The 11,638-nt window shown below is 46.7% G+C and overlaps 1 protein-coding gene across 1 annotated transcript in view; it reads left to right on the top strand.

Annotated features, from left to right (window-relative positions):
• Nucleotides 1-2,585, top strand: part of WNK2 (WNK lysine deficient protein kinase 2) — a 111,519-nt gene extending 108,934 nt beyond the window's left edge. Inside the window, exon 28 of the mRNA XM_030458638.1 lies at nucleotides 2,415-2,585. Coding sequence (XP_030314498.1) covers nucleotides 2,415-2,522 — 108 coding nt within the window. The 3' untranslated portion in view covers nucleotides 2,523-2,585. The remainder of the gene's footprint in view (nucleotides 1-2,414) is intronic.
• Nucleotides 2,586-11,638: the final 9,053 nt, after the last annotated feature.

An 11,638-nucleotide genomic window follows, 5' to 3' on the forward strand; every position in this document is an offset into this window, starting at 1 on the left:
TTTTTTTTTTTTTTTTTTTTTTTTTTTTGTCCATGGTAGCTTTTCTGAGATACTCAGGGCTCTGACACATTGTAAAAACATGGGAATGTTAAAAGAGAAGCAGCTGCCAGTCCTTCCCAAACGGGTCTTCCTTAAGTCTGACCTAAAATAATTCCAAAAAATATTTGCTCTTGTGTTCTTTTTTTAATTACCTTGCAAATAAGGTGAAAACTTCCCCAGTATTCAGGTTGTTAATCCTGCTGGATAGACTGTGTCTAGTACTGGTCTCTCTGTTAGCTGGCACAAGACATGCAGTCACTGAATCATAGTATTTGCTGGGTTGGAAGGGACCCATCAGGACCATCAAGTCCAACTCCTCTTTCTGTATAGGGCACCCCCAGAAGTCACTGCCTTCTTCACAGAGTTCTCAGCACCAAGGAAATTGTGAGTATCACTGAGTTCACTGACCTCCTTGGTGCTACTGCCCTTTCAGCCTCTGGTTGAAAGCTCAGGATGGAATCTGGAATAAGAAGCCAAGAGGTTGGGAATCCCAGATCCTTGGGATGTGGGCTAAGGGTGTGTGAGGGTTTATGTGCAGAGCTGGGCACCTGGAGGGTGAGCTCTGGTTCTGGCTTTGTGGCTGAGCTGTGAGGTGAGCAGGGGTCGGGCTGCTGCTGTCTTAAAGCTTTCCCCATTACCTGAAGAACAGTTAATTCTGGGTTTTGTTTTCCTGGGTGACCTTCTGTTCCAAATAGTGGTTATCAGCAATGGGCAGCTGTTGAGAGTGGTGGTGGGTTTGAGTGAGTCTGCAGAACTGATGTTGATCAGAACCTGGGGCAGGAATTGTGATCAAGATGTGATTTTACATCTTTAAAAGCACTTCTCCTGACCAGCGGGCAGAGTAAGAAATATGGGAGGGAAGAAATCGGGACCACATTTAATGAAAGCAAAGCCTGATACTTGGAGACCCACCAGGAGCGATGCCCAGCACAGAAAACATCTCCTTGCACCTCTGCTTTCCCCGATGGCCTTTGCCCTCCCTGCTCTTCAAAATCACTCTCTGCGTTCTTCTGAAAGCAGCTACCAAACTGGGTGCTGCCTAAACCCATCTGTGCTTGCACATCTCAAACAACCTGCATGGCTCCATGCTGTAGAGTGCAGGGCTTTGGTGCATGTCACCAGCACAGCCACGTGTCCTGGGGGGCACATCCTGTGGGATGCAGGGGACGTGTCAGGATACCCGGTGTTGCTGTGTTCCCCCTCGTGCTGTGTTCTCACCATGTGCTGTCCTGGGACACTCCATCCTCTCCTGTGCAGCTGCCATCACCCCCCGTGGGCTGCAGAGTACGGTGGAGGCTGCTGGATCCCACCCTTTGCCTTCTGCTCTGCTGGCATGGAGCATGGCATCCCTGCTTCTCAGGCAGGAGGGGATCCTGAGCCCATCTCACTTTCCATCAGACAAGGGAGAGGAGCCTGAGCTGTGCCCAGCCCAAGCCCAGGGCCCCTCCATCCCTGTCCCAGCTCCAGTGGCATCGCCACCCCCTCCACCCGTGGCAGGACCCCATGGAGCTGCCTGGCCCCAGGTGTCTTTGCTGGTGTTCTCTGTTCCCACCTCCAAAAAGCTGAGCTCTGACCCTCCAAGGGTGGTGGGGCTGTGGTCTCCGTGCGGCTCTGCCCCCAGCCCCACTGTGTTGATGCTTCTCAAGCCTTGGGCTCAAGGGGCTGACAGCGTGGACTGTGTCACAAGGAGCAGGGCAGCAGGGATACCCCCCTGTCTGCTCTGCTCAGACCTCACCAGGGATGCTCTGCCCAGCTCTGGAGCCCCCAGCACAGGAAGGATACAGAACTGTTGGAGAGGGTCCAGAGAAGGGCCACAAAGATGACCAAAAGGCTGGAGCAGCTGTGGTGTGAAGACAGGCTGAGAGAGTTGGGGGTGTTCAGCCTGGAGAAGGCTCTGAGGAGACCTCAGAGCACCTTCCAGTGCCTCAGGACCTACAGGAAAGCTGGGGAGGGACTGTTCACCAGAGAGGGTAGTGACAGGACAAGGGATAATAGATTTAAACGGAAAGAGGGGAGATTTGGGTTACATATTATGAAAAATTCTTTACCATGAGGGCAGTAAGACACTGACACAGGTTGCCCAGGGAGGTTGTTGATGCCCCATCCCTGGCAGTGTCTCAGGCCAGGTTGGACAGGGCCTTGAGCAGCCTGGGCTGGTGGGAGGTGTCCCTGACCATGCAGGAGGGTTGGATCTTGATGATCTTTAAGGTCCCTTCCAAACCAAACCATTCTGTGATCTGGGTTTCTGTTCCCCTGCAAGAGCATCTCCCACATGCTGCGGGTCCACGGTCCCACGTGGCCCTTTTGGGTTTTGCTGGGGTTTTCCTGAATGTGAAATCCATATATGGGTTTTTGTTTTGTTTTGTTTTTTTTAGATTCTGAAAATGAGATCATCAGCGACTGACACATGGCCCCCTCAGCTACGGTGCCAAGTGCGAGGCCCCGCCGCAGCTGAGGAGGAGGAAGAGGAAGATGGGAAGTGATGTATCATGTGTGAGAAATTCTGTGCTGTGCTGGTCCATTCAACGCAATTTTGTAACTTCTTTCTAATCATTTTTTTATTTATAGTTGGAAATACAAAAAAAAAATGTTATGCAAAAAAAAAAAAAAATAAAGGAGAATTATTTTGGGGGAAAAGGATTTTGTTCCAAATTGTTCCCTTCTGTTGTGAGCCAGGTTCCCCATGAGCAGCGGCTGGAGAAGAGGGAGGAGGAGAAGGCACTCCTTCAAATACTTGTAGTTCCACACAGTCAATTGTAAATTTAAGTAATTTTCCAAAAGATAAGCCAGGCACGTATATTCAGATTCTAGTACAAGGAGGATAAATTCCAATTCTATTTAAATTTCTCACGGTTCTTTTGTAGGGATAATACCCTATTTTAAATCTGCTTAAATCAAGTAAAGAAACCTCCAGAGCCTTCACCAGAGAGAGAGAGTTTGTACTTGTCACTTCCCTTTTTACCTCTTTCTTTTTCTCATAGCCTGGCCACATTTTCTTGCCAGAATTAAATACAGTTTCGAGTCACTTCTAATTTTAAATGTAAGACTAAAATCCTTCTGCAGAGGGGGTGGTAATTGGAGCAATTTTTAAAAGACTTTAAAGTGCCTTCAGCAAGCTAAAATTATGTAGTGGGAGATTTCCTTCATTCACTGACAATGGGTTTCAGCTGTCTTCTGGGTTGAGGTGGTGTATGAACTAGTTTGCAGCAATAATCTCATGAGCAATCACTTTTTATAAAGGAGTGGAGTCCTCAGCTCTTTCTTAGGGAGATGGTTTTGTTTCAGCATGGTCCCTGAGGAGGGGGAGAGTGTTGCCTCTGCTGGTAGGGTTGGGGCTCAAACTCTTCCACCCTTCCACTGCTGTGCTCTGCCCCGGGGCCTCGGCTGCTTCCCCTGCAGACAGTTCAATGTTCTGACTTTTTCACTCTTGTGAAAAGAGAAAGAGGAATTTCTATTTGCCCCTGAGCCTTTCAGGACCTTTCATCCTTTCTCACAGCTGGAGCCTGGCGTTTTGTTTCGGTGTTACCTGCCATGTCTGTCTCTTCCAAATCTCAGTTCTAAATAATAAATCTTATTTTGATGCCGTTGGTCCCTATTTCCTTTCCACCTTCCCTTACCCCTCAGCCAGGGTGATGAGAGCACAGGTGGATTTAGACTTACTGCTGAAGCTCAAGAGCCCTGAAACAAAGACCTACTCAAACACTTTTGTCAATTCAGAGTTCTGAAGCTTTGGGGTTAAAATCAATATATTTGTGCTAACTTTGTGCTTCTCTGGGGTGCCTCCTGTCCTATCTCCAGCTCAGGACATGGGACTGATTCCTGTGTGAGAATAGGGGATAGAGAGGGAGTAAAGACTGATGATAAATTGTTGCTTCTCTTGGGTTTTTCTGCCTTCAGCAGCTGCCAGACCTGTTTCCCTTTCTAAGGGGTGGGAAATGTGGGGTCCGACCCAGCACCAAACATTTCATTTTCTATTTTGGTTGCTGTCATCTTCTCCTTGGCCTTGAATTTGCCTCCCTTGCCCACCAGTCCTGCACATGGGGTATGGGGAAGGGGGTACCACACACCTAATGTGCTCCTCCAGGGTTGAGCCACTGGTCCAGTCATCACTGTACCCTCACCTGAGATTTTTTTTATTCCCTAAAAGTTCTAAAGGCTGCTTTCTCTAGAGAAACACTGTGCTGGGGTTTCTGGGGTCTGAGTCTCCTTCAGCATGCACAGTCTTCATTGGTTTTTTCTGATGCCCACCCCTCTTAACTCTTCCTGCAAACCCTTGGGCTTCTCCATGGCCCCAGCTATGGCTATGGCTGCAAGAAGCTGGTGGGGCTCTGTCTTCAGATCAGTAGTTTGAATATAATCTTAATATTCAGCTAAAATATAAAGTTCAGTTACAAGATGAAAACTGAGGAGGAGCACTTGTGGCAAACCCTGGGTGGTGGTTGCTCTCCACCTCTGCCAAGCCCCCCACCTTTAGATAATCTCCTCAGCACTAGGGATGCTCTGTTTTGGGGTGTAACCCATGTATTGACTGGTTGCAGTAGAGTTTGGTGTAAAAGTCCAGAGGTGCTAACAATCCTTGAGCTCCTGTGGTAGGAACCACTGCCTGGGATGCTCCCCTGGAGGAAGAGATGGGTTTTGGTGCATTTCCTCCCTGCCTGCTCTCTCCAGCTTCTCTCTTCCTTGCAGAGCAGCAGCAAATTCTCCTCTCCAGGTGATGTCAAGCTTAGAATGCAATCAGAAATGTTTTCTGATGGCCATAATCGAAAGCCCAAGCACAGGTGAGTAAGACCATGACAAGATTTAATGCAGCACATGAGTGCAAAGGAGGAATAGGAAGATTTGAGCTTTATCCTTGATCTGTAATGCAGTGCCTGGTGCCTGACACATCACAGAGGGTGAACTTGCTTCTTCCACTTTATACCTTAAAGCTCAGCTTTAAGGGTGCTGCTTTAAGCTCAGCACCCACTGATGGGGACTGTGTGTGGTGGGGACCCAGGACAAACCCCATGAGTGGCCAGGGCCAGCTCCTCTCTGCCTGCCAGCCAGCAGCAGCCCCTGACTCCTGCACCAGAGCCTTGGGTTTGCTGTGGGGGGAATTGTTTCCAGCTCCTTTCTTTGGTTGTTGGTCACTGAGGTTATGGGATGGGCTGGTTGTGCATGGCTTGTACCTGGCTGGAACAGCAATGCTGAGCAAGGAGCACCTGAAACAGCTCTGTCCATGGCACCCATTAATATTTCAATGAAATATTCTCCAATGTTCTCCAGCTCCATTTCTCTTCTTGGAGCTGCCAGCAGTCTCACAGTCTCCTCTGACATCTCATAGATATTTGTCACCCTAAGATGATTTAACACTGTGCTGAAGCCATTAGGATGTTCTTGGATGGTGTCACTCCAGACACCATGGTCGAGCTTCCCCTCTGGAAAGCTGCTGGTGGCTTTGTCCCTTGGCTTCAGTTCACAGAAAGCTCAGGAGGGTTCTGTGCCAACCCCACAGCCTCTCAGGAAGTCTCTGACTAATGCTGATCCCTGAAAGAATATTCTCCCTTACTACCTGTGAGTCACTGTAGTTTAAATGGGCCTGTGCCACCTCCTGAAAAAACACCTCAAAAAGAAAAAAAAAAAACCAACACCCAAACCAAAATGGTTTGGATGCTCAGTGCTCTGAAAGCAGTCCCATCATGTTTGATTTGACCATGAGTGTAAGAATGAGATTCCTTGGTGCTGGCTGGTTATTCTGAAATCACTTTGGATATAAAACAAGTGTTTAAATTAAAAACAGTTTATTGCCATTTAGCTGGTGAAAGCATAGTTAGGAGGTTTAGAGAGAGTTTTACAAGACTGAGATAAAACCCAACTTGTCTTCAGCTAAACTGTAGTTGCTAGGTCTTGGTTTCTTTCATGCCAAGATGTGGATGTGAAGCAGCTGAAGTCTTGGGATAGCTCTCAGTAAAGATGTTTTGTGTTATTGGCTTTATATGTTCAGACTATCCTTAGGGATGTCCTCAGGGTCAGACCTCAGCTGCCAGGTTGTCTGTGATCTATCAGCTACCCCTCAGCCTTCTACAACATCTAGAGGAGTAGCTAGTTAGTAAAGCCTTTGTAACCCTGCTCACAGGCAGCCCCGCTGCTCTGCAAGGGAACTGAACAGCTCTGGGGACTCAGAGATCCCCTCAACCCACAACAGCCCAGATTTGGGGACTGAAGTTCTGAGGCATCCCCAGCACTACCCAACAGGGATGTGTGGGTAACAACTTTGCTCTGGCAAAGAAGAACCATGAGGCTGAGCAGGTCAGACCCTTCTGAGCTCTACCCAGAAGTGCAGAGTTGAGCACCAAAATGTCCCCAGCTGTGGGATTTTGGGGACAGAGCAACATGGGCTGCAGCTCCTCTGCACAGAGATGCAGCGTCCATGATGCTGCTACCCAGTGGGAAAAGCAAGGGGAGGTGTTTGGTCTCTGATCCAGGGAATAGATCCAAAAGGGTTCTGTGGGATGGTACCCCTGGAGCAGGGGAGGCTCTGGGGACACCAGGTCAGCAGCACAGCTCCAGCTGGGACCTGCAGTGCAGGCAGAGCTGTGCTCTGGGGAGGGTAGGAAAGGGACAACAGGGTGCCCACTGCACCCCTCCAGCACCCTGCCCTGAACCCAACCCTAACCTGAAACCCTAAACCTGAACCCCTAAGCCTAAACCTAAATCCTAAAACTAAACCCTAACCCTAAATCCTAACACTAAACCCTAACCCTGACCCTGATCCTAACCCTATCCCATGGCAGGGTCTCTGCTGCAGCTCTGGCCTCAGATTTCTGGGGAGGTCTCAGGGAGGTTGAGCTGTGTGAGCCCCATCCTGTGGGACCTGGGAAATAAACACCCCAATGTGTCACGGGCAGTTTGTGCCAGGTCACAGGCCTGAACACCGAGTACCAAAACTGTGTTTTGGTGGGGTTTAAGTGCATTCAGCATTAGTTTCAGAAAAATTTTTGGGGTGTTTTATAATTGCATTCATTTAATGTCACTTTTTCCAAAAATCTTGTGGGTTTTTTTTTGTTACGTTTTTTAAACATTATTTTTAGAACATAACTCATGTTTGATAGAGTTCCTTACATCTCATTTCTAATTTTTCCCTGGAACAGACAAATTATTGTTGAAAAAATAAGTAAAACCAAACCTTTACTATATTAAAATAGCTGTGTATTTTTCAGAAAGATACATTCTACTTTGACAAAAATGCCTTTTTTGAGATGATAAAGGAAATAATTGCAAATGTTAAAAATGTAGCTTAGCTTCTTGCAACAGAGGCTTCTAAAAGCAGCAAAGTATTTCAGTAGCTACTGAATCTGAAACTATTTCAAATCCCCTCTAGATTGGTACAGTTTCCCTGAGACTTTGGAGCATAGTCAGATGTTTTATTTTGTGCCTTCAGTTTCTTCAGGTGCTTCAGTGTTCTGAGCAGGAGAATCTCTGGAAAGGAAAGGAGGAATAAATTTGGAGAGACACTGATGCTGGGGGGGATATGAAGATGTTTGAGGCTGTTAGATGCTTACCAAAGATTCCAGGGGCTATTAAACATAGTCATGGAAATTGGAAGTCAGTAAAAAATGTCAAACATAACAAAATAATTGTCAAATATTTGCTAACTGCATGTGAGGGCTTGGCCAGCCAAGGCTGTTAGGTTTACTGATGTGGTAAATACTTTGGGCATGGAGCTTTAAATGCTACATTTGGGGGTTTCCTTGGGGAGATAACCTGGTTTTATTGTCCTTTTTAAACTGCATTGTGCACTGGATTTAAAAAAAAGTCCATCAGGTGGAGTCAGTGCAGCTCAGTGTTGCTGTGCCAGCCTATTGGTGGCAGAATGAGCCTTGGGTTTCCTGTCCTGGGGACAGTGAGGACAGGAGGAGGTGGCAGAAGGCTGAGGAGTCAGATTCCCTTCTCCCAGCACATCCAGTCCCAGTCCCAGTGGTTTTGCTCTTGCTGGTATGAAGTAACAAACAACCTGAAAATGATGGGCAGCATTGCATTTGCTCTTGGAATAGGGTTCCAGAAACAGACTTCCTTTTTTCCTTTTTTTTTCCTTTTTTCCTTTTTTCCTTTTTTCCTTTCCTTTCCTTTCCTTTCCTTTCCTTTCCTTCCCTTTCCTTCCCTTTCCCTTTTCCTTTCCTTTCCTTTCCTTTCCTTTCCTTTCCTTTCCTTTCCTTTCCTTTCCTTTCCTTTCCTTTCCTTTCCTTTCCTTTCCTTTCCTTTCCTTTCCTTTCCTTTCCTTTCCTTTCCTTTCCTTTCCTTTCCTTTCCTTTCCTTTCCTTTCCTTTCCTTTCCTTTCCTTTCCTTTCCTTTCCTCTTTCCTCTTTCATTTCCTTCCTTTTTTTCTCTTTTCTTTTCTTTTTTTTTTTTTTTAATTCTGATGAGCATTCATCAGCTGAATCAGATGAACCAAACCTGGCAATTAGCATTGCAGAAGGAAAAATATTTCTGCTTACTGACTGGTGAAGTTAAGAAAGGAGACACAAACCTTACAGAGCTGAGCACTTGGAGCCTTTTATTCAACTCCTTTCCCTCTTCACTGTTTTCTAAGTTTGATTGTTATAAAAGCTGACAATTCCAAAAGTACCTGCTTGCTCCAGGGGGAAATGGAGCTGCTGAAAACTCAAAATCCAAACACTCAGTTTTGGTCTGAACTGCATTATTAGGGGATTTCCTTGTCCATCTCCACAGAAGTCAGAAAGACCTTGGAGGGCCCCGAGAAGCTTTTGCCAAGGTAATTTTTTCATTGTCCTTTTTAATCAGATCTAGGACAAAATCCTCAGCTGGCTGAGAGCAGCAGCCCCTGGGCAGGCAGGGGTACAGCCTGGAAATATCTGTGCATCCTGGCTTTGCAAGATGCTGCTGGTACCCACAGACCCTGACAGGGCAGGGATGCTTCTGAGGTGCCCAAAAACCATTCCACAAATTTTTATTCCACAGAGGGCTAAAACCTGGGCATTGAAGTAAAGAAACACCAGGGTGTATTTTTCCACGTACACTGAATTTCTGATGGGCCCAAGTGAGCCCTTCTCTCCCCTCCTTTGTCATGGAAATTCAGTAATTCTTTGCTGTTGTCATGGTCCCAGGGTTACTACTAAAGCCAAAGCAACTCACAGCCCTTTTATTCATAGTTTCAGTGTAGAAACTAATGAAGTAAACTGAAAGCTGCAGTCTATTCCCTGGGCCTTGTTTTTGTAATACACAGGATCTGAGAGACTCGGTTTCTTCAGTCCTAAATATCAAACTGGACTCGGTTTCATCTCCTCAGATCAGTTGGGTTTCGGTTTTGTTTTTTTATCTTAAGAGCAGGCAAAGTTCACTCATCATTTAATTGCCCAGAAATGTCCTCGATGAAATTGAAAAGGTCTCTGGAAAATCTCTTCTGAGCTGCTAAAATCAAGCCAGGAGCCAGCGTGTTTCAGCCCAGCTCCTTTCCTCACTGCTGCTCAGTCAAAAAAAACCACAAAAAACCCAAACAAAACACAAAACTTTAATTTCTGAGTCCCTGCGTTGCTGGGTGAAACAGAAAAACCAAGTGATGAGGGGTGGGGGTGAGGCCTGCAGAGCTCCTCGGGGGGGCAGGAGCTGATTTTGTATTAAAATCTTCATCCCTGAGGGCAGGAGGAGGAACCCTGCTGGGTTTGCTCAGGGAGAGGGGTGCAGGGATGCTGGGGTTTGCTGGGGAAAGGTTCAGGTTTAGTGTCCCCAATCGATGTCCTGTTTACTGATCAGCTGCTGCTCTGCCCTTGGCTCTGCTATGGACAAGTGAGGGGGTTCAGGAGAAATTGAAGCAAAGTACAAACCTGTTTCCTCTGAAATTTCCTCTAATGGCATCCTGGCCTGTATCCGGAACAGCGTCGCCAGCAGGTCTAAGGAAGGGATTCTGCCCCTGTGCTCAGCCCTGGTGAGGCCACAGCTTGAGTCCTGTGTCCAGTTCTGGGCCCCCCAGTTCAGGAAGGAGATTGAGGTGCTGGGGCAGGTCCAAAGGAGGCAACCAGGCTGGTGAAGGGACTCGAGCACAGACCCTGTGAGGAGAGGCTGAGGGAGCTGGGGCTGTTCAGCCTGGAGAAGAGGAGGCTCAGGGGAGACCTCATCACTCTCTACAACTCCCTGAAAGGAGGTTGTAACCGGGTAGACGTTGGTCTCTTTTGCCAGACGACTTTCAACAAGACAAGAGGGCAGGGTCTCAAGTTGTGCCAGGGGAAATTGAGGTTAAATATTAGAAAGAATTTCTTTACGGAGAGAGTGATCAGCCATTGGAATGGGCTGCCCAGGGAAGTAGTGGATTCTCCGTCCCTGGAGATATTTAAAAAGAGACTGGATGTGGCACTGAGTGCCATGGTCTAGCAACTGCAACGGTGGTAAAAGGGTTGGACTCGATGATCTCTGAGGTCCCTTCCAACCCAGCCAATTCTATGATTCTATGATTCTATGAAATTTAGCTGTGCCAGCTAAGGGCAAAAATAAGTATACAAATACAAGAAATGTATAAATTGTATAAAATAGACAAAAATAAATATATAATAAATAGAATAAATTTATATAGTGTATTATATATAAGCATATAATAAATATATAATAAAATATAAATATATAATAAAATACTAAAATAGCATAAAATATAAAAATTGTATAAAATATACAAATACAAAAATACAAATGTACAAAAATATATAATAAATTTATATAGTATATTCTATATAAGCATATAATAAATATATAATAACATACAAAAATTGCATAAAATGTAAAAATTGTATAAAATATACAAATACAAAAAAAATGTATAAAAATACAAGTCTGTTTCCTCTGAAATTTTGCTGTGCCAGCTCTCACACTGGCACCTAGTAAGGGAAGCAGAGTGCCACGAGGGTCAAGCCATTTGGAGAGGATGTGGGAGATGCTCCCACCAAGAGCACTCCCCAGTTCACCTACAAACTGGGCCCATAGAGAAGTTTGCTTCTATTACTGGTAGTTCAGCCCTCTCTGTGGAGGGTGTGGGGAGAGGCTTTGTACGAGGGCAGGAACAAGGACAAGGGCAATGGCTTAAAACTGGAAAAGGGGTTGGACAGTAGGAAGAAATCCTTTGTTGTGAGGGTGCTGAGCCCCTGTGCCAGGTTTCCCAGAGAAGCTGTGGCTGCCCCATCCCTGGCAGTGTCTCAGCCCAGGCTGGATGGGGCTGGGAGCAACCTGGGCTGGGGGAGGTGTCCCTGACCATGGCAGGGGGTGGGAATGGATGAGCTTTAAGGTCCCTTCCAACCCAGCTCATTCCATGAGAGCAGCAAGACTCCAGCTGAGGGATTCAACAGCAAGCTCATGGGGCCAGGGCTCCTCCTGGCTTACAGCTTTTGGCATTTTGCATCAGTCCCACTCTGCTAGGACTTCTCTTGGTGTGCCCAGCTTCCCTGGGCAACTTGGGCCAGGGGCTCAGCACCCTCACAGCAAACTTCTTCCCAAGATCTCATCTGAATCTCCCCTCTTCCAGTTTAAAACTGTTCTTGTTCTACCATATAAAAGTCCCTCCCCAGCTTTCCTGCAGCCCCTCAGGTACTGGGAGGTGCTCTAAGGGCTCCTTTTCCCT

The sequence above is a fragment of the Calypte anna genome, chromosome 12 (assembly GCF_003957555.1).
Source record: "Calypte anna isolate BGI_N300 chromosome 12, bCalAnn1_v1.p, whole genome shotgun sequence".
In the NCBI taxonomy this organism is placed as follows: domain Eukaryota; kingdom Metazoa; phylum Chordata; class Aves; order Apodiformes; family Trochilidae; genus Calypte; species Calypte anna.